A 22,317-nucleotide genomic window follows, 5' to 3' on the forward strand; every position below is an offset into this window, starting at 1 on the left:
GGGCAGGCTAGGAGCGCGCGTGCGCGGGGAGGGCGGGGCGCGCGCGCTCTCGAGCTCCGCCCCTACCCCGGTCGGTGGGCCGGGTCTCTGGCGCACTCTGCGCACGCGCTGCAACTCTCCCGGCCCGTCATTGGCTCTCAGAGGTGGGCGGGCGGAGTCTCGGGCTCTACCCCTTCCCGAGCCTCCCGGGGTCCTGGGGAGCCTCGGACGGGACGTTTCCATGGAAACCGCACGCCGCGGACGCCTCTGAGCAGGTGGATTTGCCGCTCTTTCTGCCAGGACTTCTCCGCCTGGGCTTTGGCTCCCGTATTGATTTGTACTCGCCTCCTTTCTTATCATTGGGTATTGGGCTAATTTTACAAGTTTGCTCCCTCACCTGTGGTCTTCATGTTACTGATGGCGCTTTTTGCAGATTATTTCCTTCCCAGGATCCTGCTCATCTTCTGGCATCTAAGGAATACAGTGTGTCAGTTAAGTCCGGTTAATCAATTCACTTAAGAACAGGTTTCTTTGATTTTTTTTGTTTTAATGTACGCAAGTATCATCAAGAAAGCTTCAGTAAACAGGTCCATGACCTCAAAAACAGGTGTTTTGCAACAGTGCAGCGGCCTGACCTACATCCAATGTTGTCAGTTTAAAAAAAAAAAAAAAAAAAAAAAAATCCTGGGCTGGCCAGTTAGCTCAGTTTGTTGGAGAGTAGTGCTGATAGCACCAAGGTCAAGGGTTTGATTCCTCTACCGGCCAGCTGCCAAAATGAAAGAGGGGGGAACTGGGGGAACTCCAAAAAAAAAAAAAAAAATCTCAAATCATCTAAAGCACCAAGAAAACATTAAACTGGCAAAAAAATCCCCACCGCCTTTATTTTTGCAAAAGAAATTAAGATAATCCAGGCCATTAATCGTGCATGCGTTTCGAATTGAATTCAAATGAATTGGGAGAACTCTCCTGGCAACTCTGAAAAGTCACGGTGGGTCAGTTCTCTGTCCTAGGGAATGTCCCACCAGGCCCCTTTGTGTGTTTCTGTCTCTTGAGCCCACAAAGCTTACGCCTACATCAGTCTTCGCTTTCCTTCTTCCCTGTGCCTAGGGTGTTTTCCCTTTGGCTTTTCCCATCTTTCAAATCGACACCTAATGGAAAAGTCTTCCATAACCGTCCCAGACAATTCAACTCTCCAATCACCCCATGTTTTTTTCATAGGGCTTGGCATTATGTGAAATTTCTTGTTTCTCCATTTATGTACTAGTTTACTACTAGTTTATAGTCCGTCTGTCCCCATAAAAGGTCATGAGAGCACACACTTTGCCGGTCTTTATGTGTGGTTTGCAATAAATACTTGTTGAATGAATATTAGGCACCTGCTATATACAAACATCCCTGTATTCCTTTACGTCTCACAGATTGACTGAATGGAAGAATGCAGCTATGGGTGAGTGGGTGGCTGGGTGGGTGAATAAATGAACAAAGTAAGCGGATAACAATGACTCCCATTCACGGAGTGCCTGTGACGCTCTGGGAGCCAGGTGTCCCAATGCGGCTCCACCACGTGGCCGGCTCCGCACCACGTGGCCGGCTCAGCCGACCCGCTGAAGTCCGCCTATATCCCATCAGGCACCGCTTCGTTCCCGATGTAGAGGACCAGTCAGACCTGACTTCCGGCCTCCATTAGGTCGTAGAGGTCAGTTGCCCTAACGACCAGCTGATTCCCGCCTCTAAATTGTGTCACTTCCTCTCACGCCCGCCCGGAGCAGTGGCGCGCCTGCGCAGAATGAGAGCAAGCCGGAGCGGGCTCCTTGTGCGCAGGCGTCGCGCCCGGGGGGCGGGGCCGGGCGGCGCCGCGGTGCGCAGGCGCAGCCGTCGGTGGGTTGGGGCTCTGTCGCCGCAGAGGTGAGTTGGGGGCTCCGCGCAGGGTCTGGGTGGGCCTGGGGTCTGTGGCTTGGGGTTCCTGAGACTCTGGATCCCGTAAGAGGAGGTGGATCTTGGGTCTGGGTCGCCCCGACCCGCGGACTCCTGTGAGTGGGCAGCGCGGAGGGGAAACTGAGGCCGGGCGGCTTCGGTCGGGCCCTGGCGGGTCCTCGTCTCCCTGTCCCGGGCCCCAGGCCCTGGAAATGCTGGTCCGCAGGCCCGTGGCGAGGACAACTGGAGATTAAAGCTCCCTGCACCTCTTGGGCGCTAGCCGAGTGTTCGCTGCTGTCCTCGTTCCTGTCAGCTGCCTGGAACCACGGTCCCTTCGACTCGGGGACCCCTTTTGTGGGTCCCAGGCGTTCCAGGGCCGCCACTCACTACCTGCATGGCCTTGGCCAGCCTCTTGGCTTCTCAGAGCCTCAGTTTCCCCCTCTGTAAGACGGACGCTGTCACAGCCCCTGCCTGGGGAGGTTCCTAGGAGGAGAGGCGCAGGGCCCAGCGGGGGGTTGGCAGCTGTTAGTCTTATTTCCCATTTAAGGTCTTTTATATATGGAGCTTGAGGTGGGGGGAATCGGGTTGAGGACCACCCCGCCACCTCTTGCCGGCTGTGTAAACTTGGGCAAGTCTCTTGCCCTCTCTGAGCAGCCCTTTCCAAATCTCTAAAATAGTAGGCGTAAAAGTGTCGCGAGGTTAAATACATCCAGACATTGGATTAAATTACATCGGTTGCCTGGGATTCGATAAGAACTTGCTAGAGAATGGCTGTTTTTGTTATTAGGTGTCAGAAAATACGTGTTCAGTCTGCGTCCCTGAGGCTGAATGTTTTTCTTTGTTTCTGAGAATTACATCGGTTGCCTGGGATTCGATAAGAACTTGCTAGAGAATGGCTGTTTTTGTTATTGGGTGTCAGAAAATACGTGTTCAGTCTGCGTCCCTGAGGCTGAATGTTTTTCTTTGTTTCTGATTATTTGTGTCTGTTTTTCCTCTCCCTAGACCAGTGATTCTCAACCGGGGGCAATACTGAACCCCCCAGGACACTGGACCATGTCTGGGGACATTTGTGGTTGTCACTGCTGGGGGAGGGGTTGTGCCTGGCATGGAGTGGGTGGAGGCCAGGGACGCTGCTGAACACCCCGCAGTGTACAGGACTCCCCTCCACAGATAATGATCTGATTCTGAATGTCGATAATGTCACCGTTAAAAATCCTACCCCAGACCAGTGATTCTTCACCAGCAGGCAGGGGGAGCATGAGTCCATGAATTTGTGTCCAAAGTTTTGTGTGTGTGCCAGTTTTGTGGAGAGAGGGCAGGGTACTTTGGGGGTGAAGATCTGGAGTCAGACTGTCTAGGCTCAAAACTCCTGATTTGGGTCATCATGTCTGGGTGACTTTGGGTGGCCCACATCTTTCAAAGCCTCAGTTTTTCTCTGTGGAATGGGGATTGTAATAGTAAACACCTCGGGTGCGTGAGTATTCAACAACCCAAGGTGCCAGCATACTGTGGCAAGAGGACCAAATCGGGCTGCGGCCTGTTGAGGGGAATGAAGTTGTGTGTGGACACAGCCGCGCCCCTTTGTTTACACATTATCTGCGGCTGATTGTGCACCGAGATGGCAGAGTTAAGTTGCCAGAGAGACCACATGGCCTGGGAAGCTGAAAGTTTTCCTTTGCCTTTGTCAGAAAACACTTGCTGGCCCCTGAAATAAGCCATGGCCTGTACAGCTGTTAGCTGAGTGCCTGGAAAGTCCTCAGTGCATCAAAGATTTGATCTGAGGTTTCTAAATTAAATCTTCCTAAAAGGGTGAGGACTCCAAACAGGATTAGCCTCTGCCCCAGACTAGAGAATCCTTGAGAGCTGCAGTCTTACTCAGTTCTGTGCCTCTTTTTTTTTTGCCAAGACCCAACACTAGCCCTGGTAGGAGTTGCTCAGTGAGGGCTGAAGGAATGAGAGAAATTATTGCTTGGTAGGCAGGACTGGCTTCATTGTCTCTTACTGAGGAGGAAACCCAGACCCAGAGAGAAATGTCCTCCCCAAGGAACTTGATCACGTGACTCTGAATTTGTCATGGATCTCATGCTTTCCTGAGTCCATACGGGTCAGACACTGCCTTATGGGTGCTGGTGTTCAAACGTAAGACAGTCCAAGTGCTCACAGCCCAGCGGGTGAAGACAGGCCTGTAAAAGGGTGGAAAGCCTCGCAAGAGATGCTGGACCAGGGGTGGGAGTGGGGCGTGGGGTTTGCAGGAATGCAGGAATGAGCGTCTTTCCAAGATGAGCTGGCGGGAAGGCGAGCATGTGCGTTTGAGAGTGCAAGGGGTTCAGAGTAGGCTCCACAGATAACACGCAGAGGGTGAGGGGCCTCGCGTACACACTCATGAGGTTCCCTGGAGCACTTGGGGGTGTTCATCTGTGCAGTGACATCCTGGTGGCATTTTAGGAGAAAACGCGGCTTCAGTATGGGGGTGAATCTGTGGATTTAGGATGGAGATTGGGCAAAGTATTTGCAGATGGGGGGTGGGCAGGGGTGGGTGTAAGGAGGTCAGTCGAACTTATTTTAGTTTTTCCTTTGAATGACCCTTTCTGGGCAGGGAGATAAAAAGGGCATAGAGGCTGTTGTGTTTTGTGTTGTTTTTATTTTAATGGTAAAATGTAATGGTGGGATGTGGAGTCATAGACTCAGAGTTGAAAGAAATCTGGAAGCCCCCCAAAAAAGAGCTGTCATGGGGACCCCCCACCTCACCCCAGAGCCAGTGGCCTCCTACCCGCACTCCTGCGTCCTGTGCATCTCAGACCAGGCCTTGGTTCCATGCGCCCATAAAGCCCTCACTGTTTGGGGAAAGAGTAGGCCTTCTTTGAGAATTTTGTCCTGCAGCCAAAACTCTACAAGTTAGGATTGTTCCAAAGATACCAGGCGCCTAGTGGCAGGTGAGGAAAGTCATCCTCATGTCACACTGGACCCGACTCTCTGGAGAGCAGAAGACTTTTGGGTGTGAAAGGCCACGTGGGGAAGTGAGATTTGAGTACCGTTTAACATCCGCCCCATCAGGGACAGGACAGAAGCAACAGATGTTAGGACCACCTGTGTCACTGTCTGCGCCGGGTCCTGTACTTGTCTCAGGGTTGGTCCTCAGCCGTGGACCACAGTCCCTGTTCTGCAGTTCTCACACCCCAAAAACATAAGATTTTCTGAAAGTTCACAATGAAGTCATTTGGCCAGAATAATCTGACCTGTACCAACTTAGAGCCTTTCTTTTTCCCACGTAGTGTCAGTGATTTTCACCTGGGGGAAGTTTGGCTATGTCTGGGGACATCTGTGTTTGTCACGACTGGGGTTGCTCCTGACATGGAGTGGGTGGAGGCCAGGGATGCTGCTTGGCCCCTGCAGAGCCCAAGATGTCCCCACCACAGAGAATGATCTGGCCCCAGTGTCCTCACTGCCGAGGTGGAGAGACCTGCTTCTTGCTCCTGACATGGAGTGGGTGGAGGCCAGGGATGCTGCTTGGCCCCTGCAGAGCCCAAGATGGCCCCACCACAGAGAATGATCTGGCCCCAGTGTCCTCACTGCCGAGGTGGAGAGACCTGCTTCGAGTACAGTGTCCTTCGGCCAGCCACAGTGACTGGCCACTGCACTGGGGGGTTGGCTCTGCCAGTGCCAGCCCCAGCAGGGCACACAGAATCAGGGAGGTGTTTCCCCAGAGCAGGATTGGCATACCTTTTCTGTAAAGGGCCACAGGCTTTTGGGGCCAAGGGTTTCTGTTGCAACTGCTTGACTCTGCCCCTGAGGCACAAAAGCGACCAGACATAGCATGTCAATGAATGGGCATGGCTGTGTGCCAGGAAAACTTTGTTTACAAAAACAGGCAGCCTGGTAGTGGTTTGGCCCCCACCCCAGGGGAACAAGCAGAGTAGGGGACTGGGCAGGTCCAGTCCACCTGCCGGGGCTGAGAAGTTCAGTGAGGGGTGGAGGGGTGATATTCTAGCATCAGCACAGCATGTGCAAAAGCCCTGAGGTACAAAGGAGCAGGGGGCGTCGGAAGAATTGACAGCATGCCAGGAATGAGCGAGACTTTGTCCTTTGGTTTTCTAAACCTTGATGACCCCCTGACGAGGTCAGTGCCGCCTTCTGCAGTCCTCAGCTGGGTCTAGAGGGAAGGAAACAGTTATGACAAAGTTCAGATTTCTTTGTTTATTCTGTGCTGGTTCTCTGGGAGGGAAAGCAGATTCCCCCTCCCCTGTGTTGCACATGAAGCCCCAACTTGTCACCCCCTCTGTGAGATGGGGGCCAAGACCCCAGCCTCCTAGGTTTGTGAGAGGACTTAGCCAGGTCCTGTTTCAATTGCTTGCTGGTGCTTTGTTCCGAATCTGAAGTGAGCCAGTCAGGTGCGATTGTGAGGAAGGAGAAAGAAATCTGTGCTGGTTTTGCTAGCGCTCCTCCCGCTGCCGAAGTTGGTGCACGAGTGTCAGTTAAGATGGACACACATTTAGTGTGTGCGTGGAAGACCCGAACAGAAATGTGTTCCGGTTGACGGCAGTCGGGTTTGGTACTGTCCGCGGTTTCAGGCATCCACTGAGATGGTCTTGAAATGTGTCCCCCTATGTAACCTCTTAAGAAATGCAAAATCCATCTTCAGCTGAACAAGCCGGATGTGGCCCTTGACCCTGATTTAGAATACAGTATACATAGGAATCAAAGTTCAGGGATCACAGAGGTTCACATCCTAAGGGAGGGACCCAGACTTTGAAAACAAAACCTTTTTTCTAATTAAGATAAAATACACATAACATAAATTTGACCATCTTAACTATTAAGTCCACCGCTCAGCAGCATTAAGCACATTCACACTGGAGTGCAACCATCACCACCATCATCTCCAGAACTTTCTCACCTTCCCAAACTGAAACTCTGTCCCCATTAAACACTCACTCCCCAGCCCCTGGCACCCCCCAATTTTACTTTCTGTCCAGGTCTGACAACTCTAGGGACCTCCTATGAGTGGAATCACACAGTGTGTCTGGCTTATGTCACTGAGCATAATGTCCTCAGGTTCATCCAGGTTGTAGCGTGTGCCAGGATTTCCTTCCTTTTAAAAGCTGGATCATATTCCATTGTGTAGAAGGACCGCATTGTGTTTATCCATTTATCCACTATGAACACTGGGATTGTTTCCACATTTTGCCTATAGTGATTAATCCTGTTATCCATCAAAAAAATAGGTGTTTTTAAAAAACGACCAGCTGGTTGGCTCAGTTGGTTAGACCGCGGTGTTGCTAACACCAAGGTCAAGGGTTCGGATGCCCTAACGGCCAGCAGCAAAATAAGTAAGTAAATAAAAATAAAACATACCAGACTTGTAATGTGAAACCCTTTGGGTGGCATGTGTCTGTTTTCCTTGAGTTTGGAGGTCAGCAGAACCCCATTTGCTGAGGCGGATGGCTTCACCCTTTGGGGTTCACTTTCCTGTGTGGTTGACCTGCTGTGTCACGGGTGGGATCCTTGGATTCTGGGACTGTCTGTCTGCCAGTCTGGCCCAGCCTGATCCCATGCCTCGCAGTTCCAGGCCCTACTGTGTCCAGAGATGGGGATGGAAAACTCATGACCGTCTCTGGGGAGCTTCCTCAGAGACCGTAACTCCCTCTCTAGTTACACAGCACGTAGTATCCTCAAGGTTCGGCAGCGTCGTAGCATGTGTCAGAATCTCATCCCCTTTTACAATTGAGATATAATTAACATAACATAAAATTTGGTCAATTTTAGTACAATGACAAGGTTGTGCAACCATCACTACTGTCTAATTCCAGAACATTCTGTCACCCCAAAAAGAAGCCCCATCCCCATCAGCAGTCACTCCCCATCCCCTCCCCCAGCCCCCGGCAACCACGAATCCTCTTCCTGTCTCTGTGGATCGGCCTGTTCTGGACATTTCATGTAAACGGAGTCACACGCTGTGTGGCCTTGTGTGTCTGGCGTCTTTCTCTTCCCTTCCTTCTTTTTTTTGTAAACAATTATCACTGGATGTTGTTTTCCATGAAACAACTACGAGCATATCAAGCATGTCTTGGCTGTGCCTGTGCAGTGACTTTGGGGTACAGTGTTGCTGGCTTAATTAGAGTCCAGTGTCGGCCAGTTTTGGAAGCCCTGGTGGGTGAGTGACCTGCTCATCTCTGGCAAGTGACACTCATTTTCTAGGGGCACAGGCTGCTCACCCTGTCTGCATTCTAGGGGTACTAAGACACTTAACACCTCCCATCTCTGTGGCACATGGGGGCAGGTCAGGAGCTGCCTGGGGCAAGGACCCCTCCCTTGTAGGTCATCACGTGGAGGGAGTAAAACATTGTTGAGTGAAGTGCTGGGTAGACTCACGGGCCTCAAATAACAGGCCCTTCACGCTGTCTTATTTTCCAGTCTGGGGCCTCCCCCTCGGCACTGTGGACACTGGGGCTGGATCCTTCTCTGTGGTGGGGCGTCCTGGGCACTGCAGGTGCTGAGCAGCTTCCCTGGCCTCCACCCACTCCATGCCAGGAGCATCCCCAAGTCATGACAACCACAAAAAAAGAAAACAAAACCTTGCCCAGTGTCCCTGGGGGGAGGTAGAATTGCCCACCACCCACTGAGAAGAAACAGAATCTAGAAAGAGATGCACGCGTGCGCGCGCACACACACACACACACACACACACACACACACACCCCGTTTTACAAAATGAGATGGGTAAGTAGAATCCACAGGGTTCCTTTAGAATTTGCCTCTTAGAACACGAAGGCTGTTTTGCAAGGGGGATTAGTTTGTTTATTAAAAATTCACTGGAGGCACCTCACCCCCATACACTTGCAGGTATTTTTAAAGTTGATGTTCCAGGTCTGCTGGAAGCAGAGAAAGTTCACACAGATTGACCTCAGATTTTAAGTACTTTTGTGCTCTGCCTCCACTTTCACCTACGTGGTGGCCTGTGCATGGGGTCGTTGTGTCCAGAAGGCGTGCACGTGTTTGCTATTGCCTTCAACCTTCACCATCTGGGCACTTAAAATCAAAATGGACATTTGCATAAGAACAATATGAAGGTTCATTTCCTTGCAGGAGTTGGAGCTGCTCCTCTGGCCGCTGGCTTCTGGGTCCCTGGTACAGCCAGCCACCCCCACCCTCTCCTTTGCGTCTCGGCCATTGTCCCTTGCAGGTGGATGCAGCAGTGATTGCCCCTGTACTATGATAGCGCAGGGGTCCTCATAGCTGCCTGACCCAGGCATGCTCCCAAACCCCTCCGCCTGCATTGGCTCATCTAAAACTAGGACCAACCTGCTTGTTTGTGTCGCTGTGAGGATAGAGGCGATAGTTTACAGTGCCGCCTCGAAGGGCATTTGTGTTGGTTTGGTAGGGCCACCGTAGCAAAGTACTGCAGACTGGGCAGTTCAAACAGCAGAAACGTATTCTCTCTTGGTTCTTTCTCGAAGGCCAGGAGTCGAGATCAAGGTAGGGCAGGGCTGGCTCCTTCTGAGGCTGAGGGAGAATCTGCCCAGGCCTCTCCCCAGCTTCTGCTGGCTGCGGCACTCCTTGGCGTTCCTTGGCTTGGAGAAACGTTGCCCTGATCTCTGCCTCTATCGTCACACGGGCTTCTCCCTGCATACGTGTCTGTCCAAACTTTTCCCGTTTACAAGGACACCGGTCATATTGGATTAGGGCCCAACCTACTCTGGTATGATGTCATCTTACGGCTTGGAGAAACATCGCCCTGATCTCTGCCTCTATCGTCACACGGGCTTCTCCCTGCATACGTGTCTGTCCAAACTTTTCCCTTTTACAAGGACACCGGTCATATTGGATTAGGGCCCAACCTACTCTGGTATGATGTCATCTTAACTAATTCCTTCAGCAAAGACCCTATTTCCAAATACGGTCACATCCTGAGGCCCAGGGGCTTAGGCCTTGACCATGCAGATTCTGGGGACACGCTTCAGCCAGTAACAACGCTCAGCATGTGGAACTCTTGTCCGTGCCACTGTCTTGTACGCAAGTGGTTCTTGGGGCTCAGCCTGGGCGTGGGATTTGGCGTACAAGACCCTGTGTGTTCTGTTTTCGTGTTGCATCAGCTCGGGAGGAGCACATGGGCCCTCCCAGGTCCCGGGGCAGAGTTTCCTCCTAGGTATTGATGTTATTTTAGCCGCTTTTTGGAAATTGGATCAGAGCACAAACCACAGGAGAGGGGAAGATCATTACGAAGCAGCTGTGACAGGCAGAAGACATGAAATTCAAGCCCAGTTTTTGTCCTCATTCTACAAACCCATCTTGAGTGCCCATGGCTGGTGCCCTCTCGATCCAGCCTGCACCTCGTGAGCTCCACTGGAATCCCGCCCCAGATGGCCACGGTCCCTTCTCCGCAAACACAAGCTCCCACACCTCTTGAGTAAACAGATCCCCTTCTGGGGATCTCAGTTCTGCCTCTTCCTTCCTGTACTGGTATGGGCACCCAGGGCACAGGTCATGGCACCCACCATGCTGGGCCCCCAAGAGGGCACAGCCCCGGCCTCCCTACTTGCAGACCCAGCGAGGGAGACAGGTGGCCAGAGTCACTCTTGCAGGCACACCTGATCGTGGGCACACAAGTGGCAGCCAGGAAGGGTGGCCCTCCAGCCCAGCCTGGAAGGGGCAGGTGGAGAGGGAGGCCTAGGCCAAGGGAGCCCCAGTGGGAGGATAGAAGACACAGGGCCCACCCCTGCGGCCAGGGCCACTCCCAGTGTCCTGGGGTACGCTACACCTCAATACCAGAACCCCGTTCCGCTGCTGCTTACAGCCTCGGAGAATATTCTCTCTGCCCTCCCACCTGCTCCCTGTGAAACTGCCCCTGAGTGTTGAAGTGTTTCTGGGGCAGCCACAGCATGTGTAGACCTGGTACTTTAGGGGCACACGCAGGAAGAGCCCCTGCCTGGAAATTTCCTGGAAGAGTCACGGGCGCCCGCCTCCTCCTCACACCCACCCTGCTGAGAGCTGCTGTCACTGCCTGTGGGTGACGGGGGGAAACTGAGGCTCAGAAGAGTTGACCCTTCAGGGTCACACAGCCGAAAACGGCCAGCCACAGTCTGCGCCGCATGGCTTACCTCAGGGAACTATGACATTAATAACAGACATTGCAGGGCACCAAGCACTGGGCTGAGAACTTGCCAGTAGTTGTTTCCCTGATGCCAGCAGCAGCCATATGGGTATTTATTAATCCTATTTAACAGACGCAGAGACAGGCTGAACAGTAACCCACCTCAGCCTCCGGGGAGCTGGGAGACCAACCCGGCTACCCGGCCTCTCTGCTCACGGGCCTTATGCATTGCCTTGCCATGTCCCGAGCCATCCTGGCCTCCTCTTACCAGCCGAGGGCTGTGTTCCTTTCCTAGATCTTGGGCTGTCATCAAATGCCCACAGTCTGGGTTACTTAAAACAGCAGAGGTTGATTCTCTCGTGGTCCTGGCGGCCAGAAGTCTGAGATGTGAGGGTCAGTGGGGACGCACTCCGACCCCTGTCAGGGTTCCTGCCCCTTCCTGCTTCTGGTGGCTGCCGGAAGTCCTTGGGGTGCCTTGACTGGTAACATGCATCACCCCAATTTCTGCCTCTGTCTTCACATGGCCGTCTCTATATATAGCTGTGCCCAAATTTCCCTCTTATGACACCCATCATTGCATTGGGTCCCACCCTAATAATGACCTCGTCTCACTAGGTCACATCTGCAAAGATCCCATCTCCAAATAGCATCCTACTCTGAGTCTCTGAGTGGATGTGACTTTGGGGAGGACTGTTCAGCCCAGCACACGGCTGTCCCGGATATTGCTCCTGCCTCTCCTCTTTGTTTGTTACATCAAAACATTTAGTGTTGTCTCGGCTGGACTCCAGGGGCAGATGGGGGCCCAGTGAGCTGCCCGAGGTGGCCCCACAAGCCACTGGGCAGTGGGCTGTGCCCGGCCTGCTCGGGCGGCGCCTGCCCCATGGGAAGCTCGTACAGCACGTAGCTGGCCTTCCCCTTGGCACCGTGGAGGTCACTGCAGCCAAAGTCCCTCCAAGGTGTCCCTTTTATTGCCTGAAAGGTCTTGTGCCAAAGAAAGGCCTATCCATAGGCTACAGTTCCTGATTCCAGACACTCTCCCCTGCTGTCACCCTTCGGGGACCACCAACATGAGCCAACGCACCTGTCACGTACTGGGAATGGGAAATCAAAAACCCATACAGTTCTCAAAGAACTCCAGAGATGTGGGGGAGGCACACCTGTCCCTGCCGGGCACTTAGTAAATGCTGATGTGCCACCAAAGAAGCAAACTGAGGAAGGGGTGCTCAGAGCCACAGCTTTGGCCTAGGAGCAGGTCTCTCCCCCTCAGCACTGTGAACACTGGGGCTGGATTCTCTGTGCTGGGGCTTCCTGGGCATGCAGGTGCTGAGCAGCGTCCCCGGCCCCCACCCGCTCCATGCTGGGAGCACAGGCAGAGGGCAGGTCCGTGAGGCCACAGCACTCCGGCAGGACTGGGAGCGGGAGCGGGCACCAGTGCTCCGGGGCCAGGCAGCCTTCACGGGCCGTGTGCATGGGCGGATCAGTGAGCTCCAGGTCGTCACTGCGAGGTGGCACCATAAAGCACTCTGCCTCGGGCGTCATGAAGCTAAGACTGGCCAGCGCATTGAAAGTGGCTCATTCAGCAGCAGAGGCAGGCAGGGACCTGGCAAGTTAGGGGACGGGCAGTCTGGTCTGGGGCATCTGTGGTTCGGGGGGCTGACAGGGAGCGTCATGCTCTCCTACCTGGACCCGCAGATCCTGACGACCCCCAGGCGTGGTCTCCTCCCATCTCAAGATGGACAACAAGAAGCGCCTGGCCTACGCCATCATCCGCTTCCTGCACGACCAGCTCCGGCACGGGGGGCTCTCGTCTGATGCCCAGGAGAGCCTGGAAGGTACGTGGGCGCCGCCCCCTACCCCTTCCCAGGATCGTGGGTCCCTCCCCACCGCCATTAAACCACCGAAGGAGCGTGTGTAGGGCGGCCGGCACACTCACCATGCATACACGCCTGGGCCCCTTCCCGGTGTGTGGGTAAGGAAGCCAAGCCCAGGGAGGACAGGGCCACGCAGAGTGCCAGTCACAGGAGCCAGGGTCCCCCTGGCACCACCCTGGTCCTCTGGCTTTAAGCTGAGCTGTTTTCCGGCGGTTTTCTCTATCTCATTTTCCATTGAGGAGTGGTCCAGAATATTCTCCATGGCCCCCCAATGTGTCTTATTCCTGCCAGTTGCGGGAGAGTGAGCGGCTCCCCTAGTGGGGCCCCGGAGCCCTTGGTGCCCAGCTTGGCCTACCCCGACTCACGACTGCACAGTCAAAGACAGCCCAGCACCGAGCAGGCCATCCTCACCGTCTGGTCTGGCTTGTACCTCACAGTGACAGCTCAGGAGGAGGGGAAGGCCCCGCGAGGTACCCACATAGCTGGCGGGTTCTGGTCCATGTCCTTCCTCACAGAGGGAGGGGCGTGTCCCTCACTCACCCGAGTTGGGGTTGTGCCAGGCCTGTGTAGCACAGAAGTGCAGGCTGAGGCTGGGGATCGGCACTGCGGGTGTGTGCCCGGGGCTGGGTGGACCCACAGCTTGGTCGCAGCCCTGCTGACCCTGCTTCCAACTCGGGTCAGGACCCCAGGTCCCCTCCCGGAGGAGGCCAGGACCCCCCCACCTACGGAGCCTGCTGGGTGGGTGAGCTGGGGAGAGGGGCTCCTGGACATTGTTGGTCCAGCCCCTGGTGCAAACCAGTCAGGAAGGACTTGCCTAGGGGCTGCTTCAAGCTCTTGGTTCCGGCTCGTTCCCTTAGAAGTCTGACAGTGTCCCCGAGCACCTGCCCCCAACATGGCCTCCAGGCCAGGCTGAGCCCTTACTGCCCCTTAGCAGGAGGCCCCAGCAGAGTGATGCCACCGAGAGGCCTGAGGTCACCCCATCATGCCCACTGCCTCCCCTGCTCTCAGAGTGCAGGGCGTGTCTGTTGGTCTTGAGTTTCCAAGGCTTGAGGTTAATGGGAGCAGGAGAAATCCCAACCAGGATCCCATGGGTGCGTGGAGGGCCCATCATGTCCAGGATCTTTGTGAGCAAACACAACTGAAGAACGGGCACAAGCCCTGCCTGCCAGGCTGGGCATGTCAGCTCGGGGCTGCGTATAACGCACGTGGGGCGCGTGGGAGAGGAGACCTTTGTCCTCCCTTCCAGTGGCAATCCAGTGCCTGGAGACCGCTTTTGGGGTGACGGTGGAAGACAGCGACCTAGCGCTTCCTCAGACTCTGCCGGAAATATTTGAAGCGGCCGCTGCAGGCAAGGTGAGCACTAGGCTGCCCCAAGTCCCTCCTGGAAAATCAGAACAGCCCCACGGGCTGCGTCCACAGAGTGCGGGGGACTTCTGTGGCCTCTCATAGGCTGAGAACCACAGGCTGCAGGGAGCACTGGTCACCCCCGTCCTGCAGGCGGGAGTTGGAGGAGCACAGGGTTGGGGTCACTTGCCCAGGGTCACAGGGCCCCAAACTGTGCCTGCAGAGCCCTGAGTCTCCCTGAGCTTGGCTGCCCTCTGCTGGGACCCCTGAGGGAAGGGGAGGCTAAGGGGTGCGGGGTGTGGGGGAGGAGGACAGCGGCTTGTCTTTGCCTTGGGGCCAGGAGATGCCACAGGACCTGAGGAACCCTGAGCAAGCCCCGCTTTCTGAGGAAGAGTCGGTGGAGGCAGAACGCCTCAAAACCGAAGGTAAGAGACAGATTCCTGTGTCCCCGTGGGGCACCTCATCCTGCCTGGACTCCGGTGGCTGCACGAGAGGGTGGGGACCAGGTGGTCCCCGGCTCTGGCAGCCAAGGGAGGTGGTGCTGGTGAGCAGCGGTTGACAAGCTGGCCTTGGGGATAGGGAAGGGGACTTTCAAGAACTCAGATGCACAGATGTGGAGAAGTTGAAAGCTCATACACCAGTGGGAATGTAAAATAGCTGCTGTTGAAAAGAAAAAGTCAGACCTAGATTCCATGTGACACCGCGGTTCCACTTTGATTTTTGTGGTGTGGGGATCTGAACCCTGTACCTTGGTGTTACAACACCGCGCTCTAACCAGCCGAGCCAACCAGCCACCCCTGCACTTTGTTTTGTTTTTTTTTTTAAAGATGACCGGTAAGGGGATCTTTTTTTTTTTTCGTGACTGGTAAGGGGATCGTAACCCTTGGCTTGGTGTCGCCTGCACCACACTCAGCCAGTGAGCGCAACGGCCATCCCTATATAGGATCCGAACCCGTGGCCGTGGCGCTTGACGCTGCACTCCCAGTGCTGCACTCTCCCGAGTGAGCCACGGGGTCGGCCCTGGTAAGGGGATCTTAATCTCTGACTTGGTGTTGCCAGCACCACGCTCTCCCAAGTGAGCTACCGGCTGGCCCGAGTCCCTGCGCTTTGGATATACAAGCGTACTTCAAAAGGTTTGTGGAGGGGTTGTGTTTTAGTTCAACTTTTCCACAGTCCTTTTGAAGTGCTGTTGTTCTATCTGAGGGAAGTGAATTAGGGACACAGATAGTTACATGCCCATGTGCACGGCAGCTCCACTCGCAACAGCCCAAAGGTGGAAACAGCCCAAAAGAATGGATACACACAGCGTGGTCCATCCCCACATGGGAGCATCACTCAGCCATGAACAGCAGTGAGGCTCTGACACACGCTGCCATGTGGATGGACCTCGAACACATCACGCTCTGTGACAGAAGCCAGACACAAAAGGCCACACACTGTGTGACTCCATTTACATGAAATGTCCAGAACAGGCCGATCCACAGAGACGGAAAGTGGATTCGTGGTTGCCGGGGACTGGGGTGGGGCATGGGGAGTGACCGCCGAGGGATATACGGTTTCCATTTGGGTGACGACAGTGCTGTAAAGTAAAAGAGTGGTGACAGTGGCAGAACACTTGATTATGCTAAAGCCCACGTTGAATTCTACTCTTAAAGGGTAGGCTCTACACTCCATGAATTATGTCTGCGTGAAACTATTTTAAAAAACACACGGGGTTCCCCGTCCCCCCAGCCCCCACAGTTGGCATCCTGGGTTGGGAGCGGCCAGCATCGGCTTCTGTCTCCAAAGCTCTTGGCTGATCCTGAGGTGGCCGCCAGTCTCCACCCTCCTGCCAGCTGGGAGCTACACCGTATGGAAAAGCCACATTGCCCACGAAATCAGAAGATCCTCCGTGATTATTCTAGACTGTGTGCCGCCACCTGGGCTGTTTCTGAAAGAAAAAGCAAAGGGAATAGTGTTGGTCACTCGGCCAGTGAGCGTATCGAGGCCCAGTTCCCAGGTGTCACTGAGCGTGGGCGCAGGCCTCACTGCTCCACTCACGCCTCCCCCGCCCCTAAACACAGGCCAGAAGGGCCGAGAGTGATGCTGTCCAGACCCCTTGGGTCTGACACTAGCAGCCCAGGCGTATGTTTTCTTTCTCTTTAGGAAACGAGCAGATGAAAGTAGAAAACTTTGAAGCCGCCGTGCACTTCTACGGGAAAGCCATTGAGATCAACCCTGCCAACGCCGTCTACTTCTGTAACAGGTACTGGTTCAGGGACTGCGGGGAGCTGCGAGGGGTCATGCATCCCCCGAGTGTCACCAGGACCTCAGGTGCTCAGCAGGGCCTAAGACAGGAGGGGCCTCTGCGCCGTGGATGGGGGGTTGTTCAGCTGCAGTTCCACACCTGGGCAGGTGACAGGTGGCCAGCAAGGGTGCCAGGAGAGGCAGTAGTGATGGGAAAAGGCAGTGGCGTGATCCTCACGCAGGACATCAAACCAAGAAAATGACCCAAGATTTGGAAAACATTTCATGCCCTTGCTGACGGGCGGTCCCTGACTTAGGATGGTGGGAAAGCGATACCTGCTCAGTAGAAACCGTGCTTTGAGTGCCCATATGACCGCCCCGTCCCTCACTTCCAGTGCAACACTCATTAAATTACATGAGATGGTCAGCACTTTGTTACGAGAGAGGCTCTGCGTTAGGTGGTCTGGCGCAGCTCCAGGTGGGCTAACGTAAGTGTCCTGTGCCCAGTGAAGGCAGGCTGGGCCCAGCTGTGACGTTCGCTAGTTTAGGGGTGTTCAGTGCATTTTCCACGTACAGTCTTTTCCACTTAGAACGGGTTTTTCATAAGTCAAGGAGCATCCATCCTGATCATAGTGAAAAGCTGCACCTGGCCTCTACTTTTAAAGGAGGCGTAAACCTTCAGAGCCTCGTGATGAGGAGTATTGTGCTCAGGGGCAGTTTTTAATGACCAGAGGGAAACACAGATGCAGAATCGTCGGTGCAGGACAATAGCTGAGCAAATGTCATGTGTCAGGGATATGTCCCAAATGTGACCCGCCTGCCTCAGGGGACAGCTGCTTTTGTTTTGTTTTGTTTTGTTTTTCTTTTACCTTTTTATTTTGGATCGACTCTAGGCTTACAGGGAATTTGTAAAAATATCTCGGACAGTGCCCGTCTCCCTCCACTCGGAGTGGCTGCTTTTCCCTGTTTTCTCCTTAACGCTTTTCTGTACTTTGAAAATGAGAAGAAATGTATAGTAAAATACCAAAAACCAAAATGGCAGGGGAGTGACTCGTAAGTACCAAGCCTTGACAGTGGCCTCACGATGGGTCTGAATTTTTTTTAATAGTATTTAGATATTTGGGAGCGTGAACTTGGGCGTAAGCTCCTTGTGCCATTTATCTTCTACAACCATGAGACCAAACATTTCTACAAAGAAACTTTGGAGTCAGTTCCCAGTGGCGCTTGGTGTGTTGCTGGGACAAAAGGGTCACAGCACGATCCCCTTTATACTCTGAGGTCCGTGCCATCCTCTGGCACCAGCGCCCCCCTCACTTTTGTGCACACACAACCAAGGCCACTGCAGAGTCCCCCAGCGACGCCGTCCAGCCTCGGCCCCACAGCAGGGCACAGCACGGCAGAGGGCGAAGGTTCTGAGGCTTTTGCCACCTGAGTCAAAAATCGTATGGCCAGGAGAAGTGCCGTTTGTGAACGCTTAGCTTTCTTGTCTTAGGGTGGTTTCGGGGCTCTCCCTATAATCAATGTCTCTCTTTCTCTCTTGTGTTTGCTTTCTTGAATGGGAGAAGGGATGACACCAAAAAAAATTTGTCCAGGCAGGCTGGCTGCTGAGATGGGCCGGCTGTGAGCCAGGTTTCCCGCCTCACACCCATTGCAGGGCAGGCGGTCACCACGCCATGGAGGCTTTACTGCTCTCTCTCGGACGTGTGTCCACCAGAACAGCGCTGGTCATACGTGGATCAGGAGTTCACACTCTAGGCGTTGCACATACTCACTAGACCTCCCCCCACCCAGGGAGAGGCAGGTTCTGTTATCTTCCTTTGACAGATGAGGAAACTGGGGTATGGACAGGATTCAACTGGGCAGTTTGGCTGCAGAGGTCACGCTCTATGAATTGAATCGATTCCCTGCTGCCCCGTGAACACACACGTGGGGCTCAGCTGGCCCTTGTGAGCCGCACTGGCTGTGCGTCCTCTGTGCACACACTCCCCCCACACCAGTGGGAAGAGCCTGGGCAGTAGAGTCTGTTGACTCTGAGTTCAGAGCCTGGTGCTGCATGTCTGCTTCCCAGGCTGTCACTTCCTTGTCTAACAATATCTCATCAGACATGCCTCTGGGCAACCCCCTACCACCCCCATTTTACAGATGGGGAAACTGAGGCTCATGCCCCAGGTGGTTACTTCCAGGCAGCTGGTCAGGAGCACAGCTCTCTGGTTCCCCTCCCAGGGCTGCCCGCAGGCGCAGAACCACCAGCGAGAGCCTGCCCTGCCTCTTGTCTCCGCAGAGCTGCAGCCTACAGCAAGCTGGGGAACTACGCGGGCGCCGTGCAGGACTGCGAGCGGGCCATCTGCATAGACCCCTCCTACAGCAAGGCCTACGGCAGGATGGGGTAAGTGCCGTCCCTGGTTTTCTCTCACCAGCTCAGTGCAGTCCTGGTACCGGCTATCCCGAGTGAGCGCAGACCTCGCAGGTTGAGGCTCAGCCCCACAGCCTGCCCCCACCGCAGGCAGCCACCCGTCCTGACTGACTGGCTGTAAACGTGCGCTGCCTAGAATCCCCCTTCTTAGTTTTGATAATTTGCTGGAACGCCTCACAGAATGTAGGGAAGCACTTTGCTTGTGTTTACTGGTTTATTAGAAAGGATTCAATAAAGAATACAAATGAACAGCCAGAGGAGAGGCGTACGGGGTGGGGCGGAGGGTTCCAGGTACAGGGACCTCTGTCCCCGTGGACTTGGGTGCTCTCTGTATCGCCTTGTTCGGGAGTTTTTATAATCCCATCCCAGGTTGGGCCTTCTCTGTGCTTGTCTGCTCCTCTGGTGACCAGCCCCAACCTGAGGCTGTCCAGAGGTCCCCCCGAGTTACCACATCAGCAAAGACTCACGTGTGGTCGAGGGGCTCATTATAAAAGACACTCCTGTTCACTCGGGAAACCCCACGGGCTTTAGGAGGCACATGCTAGGAACCAGGGACAGAGACTGTGTGTGTCTTTAGGATACCACACCTGCCCTCTCCTCCCCTAAGCCATGTCCTCGGGGCTTTCGAAGTGCTTGGGTATAGCCCCGTGAGGGGGTCGGTTCCTGTGTGTCCGAGTTCCACTACCGTGTCTGCCTCTCAGCCCCACCCCGGCCCCCTTGAGGGCCAGGTGCCTCCCCACTGAGCCCGGACAGTGGATGGGGCGATGTCACTGAACTGGCTAGGACTGCTGGGGTCCAGGGTAGTGGGAAAAGTCCTCTGCGGCTCCGTCTCCCCCCAGCCTGGCGCTTTCCAGTTTGAACAAGCACACAGAGGCCGTGGCCTACTACAAGAAGGCCCTGGAGCTGGACCCCGACAACGAGACATACAAGTCAAACCTCAAGATCGCAGAACTGAAGTTGAGAGAGGTGCCAAGCCCGGTGAGCCCCACAGGTTGCAGCGCGGCCCTGTGCAGTGGGGGCAGCTGGGTGGGGGCTCCGCCAGCTGCAGGTCCAGGGCTGGGCTTAACCACGTGTTGTGGGTCCCAGGTCTGTCATCATCAGGGGCAGTAGGACATGCAGACGCAGAAATGACTGTCACGAGGAAGTTTATGCTCACAGATCCCTAGAGGCAAGAGGCAGGGCCACACGGCAGCCCTGGGTCGGCCGGGAGCAGGGACAGGGGCTGTGGTCAGGAGACTTTGTCGTGGTTTCCAGCAGGCTCAGGCTGGGCTGGGTGTGTCACTTCAGCAGCTCTGGGTGGAGGGGGCTGTTCCTGGTTGGCAGGGGAACAATGGCCTTGAGTGTGGGGGCCCCGTCGAGGAGGCCATTGAGATGTGGGCTCTGGATTGGCGGGTGTGCATTTGAGAGTTGTGCTCTGGGCTGTTTGCTGTTGCTATCTCTAGGAACTGGCCACTCTCGGGAGGGGCCCCAGCGTGTCCTAGCATCAGACTGCAGAACGTGGAAGACGTGCCTGATACCCGACTTTGCCTTACGCAGAGCACCCTCTGGCCCTGTGGGGGTCTGTTACCTCTCAGTGCCTGGGGCCTGCCTGTCACTAACCGTGTTTTTCTCATCCGCAGACGGGAGGCATGGGCAGCTTTGACATGGCCGGCTTTCTGAACAACCCGAGCATCATAAGCATGGTAACGAGTCTCCCACTCGTCCCCGCCATGGCCCGGGCCTGCGTCTGCCACAGGCCGGGGCTTCCCAACCTCAGCGCTGTTGGCGTTAGACTAGATGATTCTCCTTTGTTGGGCCGTCCTGGGCACCACCAAGCATTCAGCCGCATCTCCAGCTTCCATCCACCAGATGCCAGGGCCACCTGCGCCCCAGTTGTGATGGTCTAAAATGTCCTAAGCATTGTCACGTGTCCCCAGGGCTGCCCCAGGCAAGACCCTGCTGAGCACAAGGGACAAGACTGAGTCCTGCCCCTCTTAGCTCAATAATCCGGGGAGATTACCCCCTGCCCCCAGCTTGGGTTTCCTCCTCACCCTGTAGAGACACGTAGTGGTGTTACCAACGGTACTTCCCAACACTGACCAGGATAACTCAGGGTGCAGGTGCCCCTCCAGTGCCAGGCTGCACGTGCTGTGAGATGGACGTCCTTTGGCAGCAGTTCCCTCAGCTGGAACCCTCAGGGAGCCATCCCCCCACACACATGTTCACTCCCTGGCTGGTCTCACCTGCCCTCGGGCCACGCTGCTGGCTCCCGTGGCCTCGGGGTGTGGTGTTTCATGTAACACCATTAAGAGAAGCGTCCTCACCACAGCGAGGTGCGTGTGGCTGCGTGAATCAGAAGTGGCTCTTTCATTGCAGCCCCAGGCACTGGCCAGGCTGCTGGGAGGATGGGGGAGAAGGCTGTCCCCCTTGGCCTGACAGTAGTCACTGGCTCCCTTTGACCTCATGTACCTGGGGGTGGCAGGTTGCAGCCCACCGCAGGGTTTTGTAAGTAAAGTTTTATTGGCACACATGGCCAGACCCAATCAATCACATGTGTCGTCAGAGGTGGCTTTGAGATACAGTGGCAGAGCTGAGGAGTGGGGTCAGAGACCCTGTGGCTGGAAAAACTGAAAATACTTCACTCTGGTCCTTTATTGCCACAGAAGCCCCTGAGAGACGCCCATGAGGTTTCCTAGTCGTCCACTTCTTTAAATAGGTGCTAAAGAATAATCCTAAATGGAAAAGTTAATGCTGGAAAGTGTCTAGTACGACACTATCTACTGATAGAGCGACGCTGGAAACCAGCCAGTTACCCTGACGTAGACAGTGGCTGAAATGGCCACAATGCATCACATGGCAAAACCTCAGCAGCCAGCGGAGAAACGGTCTGTGGGGCCTTTCTTAGAGAACCCAAGACAGGCTTTAAGTGGTAAAAGGCTAGGACTGCAACTCGTGAGGACAGGGACTCCAAAACGTAGGAGAAAGGGTAGGAGAGACCCATGCCCGGCTCTCAGCGGCGGCCCCGAGGTGCTCGGGCGGTGGACCCGGAGTTGATTAAAGCAAGAACGTTCACAGAGGTCACGTGTTAGGAAGCGCTCTTTTCTGACACGTCTGTTTTGTTCTCCAGGCATCAAACCTGATGAACAATCCCCAACTTCAGCAGCTGTAAGTGACAGCCCATCTCCTTTGCATCTTGTGGTTACATTTCTTCTTTATTGTGGTAAAATGCACAGAAATGTAAAACTGAACGTATTAACCATTTTAAAGTGAACAACTCAGTGACATTTAGTATATTCACAGTTTCATGCAACTGTTCCTTCTGTCTAGTACCAAACATCCTCATCACCCCAAAAAGCAGCCCCGTTGCCACCAGCCGTCACTCCCCAGCCCGTCCCCCAGCCCCCGGTGACTGCAGATCCACGTTCTGTCTCTGTGGAATGGCCTGTTCTAGACGTTTCATAGAAATGGAGTCACACACATGGGCCGGCCCGTGGCTCACTCGG

General features: G+C 54.7%; 2 protein-coding genes across 2 annotated transcripts in view; one reads left to right on the top strand and one right to left on the bottom strand.

Moving 5' to 3' along the window:
* The window catches only part of THOP1 (thimet oligopeptidase 1), a 34,135-nt gene extending 21,615 nt beyond the window's left edge, over window positions 1-12,520 (bottom strand). The window contains exons 1-2 of the mRNA XM_008590068.1: window positions 12,329-12,520; window positions 12,063-12,072 (exon numbers count right to left, since the gene is read on the bottom strand). Of these exons, the coding sequence (XP_008588290.1) occupies window positions 12,063-12,072; window positions 12,329-12,520 (202 nt within the window). The remainder of the gene's footprint in view (window positions 1-12,062; window positions 12,073-12,328) is intronic.
* SGTA (small glutamine-rich tetratricopeptide repeat (TPR)-containing, alpha) overlaps window positions 1,829-22,317 on the top strand; it is a 23,322-nt gene continuing 2,833 nt past the window's right edge. The window contains exons 1-9 of the mRNA XM_008590064.1: window positions 1,829-1,884; window positions 12,674-12,813; window positions 14,099-14,205; window positions 14,537-14,621; window positions 16,342-16,441; window positions 18,704-18,808; window positions 19,675-19,813; window positions 20,455-20,517; window positions 21,942-21,979. Of these exons, the coding sequence (XP_008588286.1) occupies window positions 12,714-12,813; window positions 14,099-14,205; window positions 14,537-14,621; window positions 16,342-16,441; window positions 18,704-18,808; window positions 19,675-19,813; window positions 20,455-20,517; window positions 21,942-21,979 (737 nt within the window). The 5' untranslated portion in view covers window positions 1,829-1,884; window positions 12,674-12,713. The remainder of the gene's footprint in view (window positions 1,885-12,673; window positions 12,814-14,098; window positions 14,206-14,536; window positions 14,622-16,341; window positions 16,442-18,703; window positions 18,809-19,674; window positions 19,814-20,454; window positions 20,518-21,941; window positions 21,980-22,317) is intronic.

Source organism: Galeopterus variegatus, unplaced genomic scaffold (genome assembly GCF_000696425.1).
Source record: "Galeopterus variegatus unplaced genomic scaffold, G_variegatus-3.0.2 Scaffold5830, whole genome shotgun sequence".
Classification (NCBI taxonomy): Eukaryota; Metazoa; Chordata; class Mammalia; order Dermoptera; family Cynocephalidae; genus Galeopterus; species Galeopterus variegatus.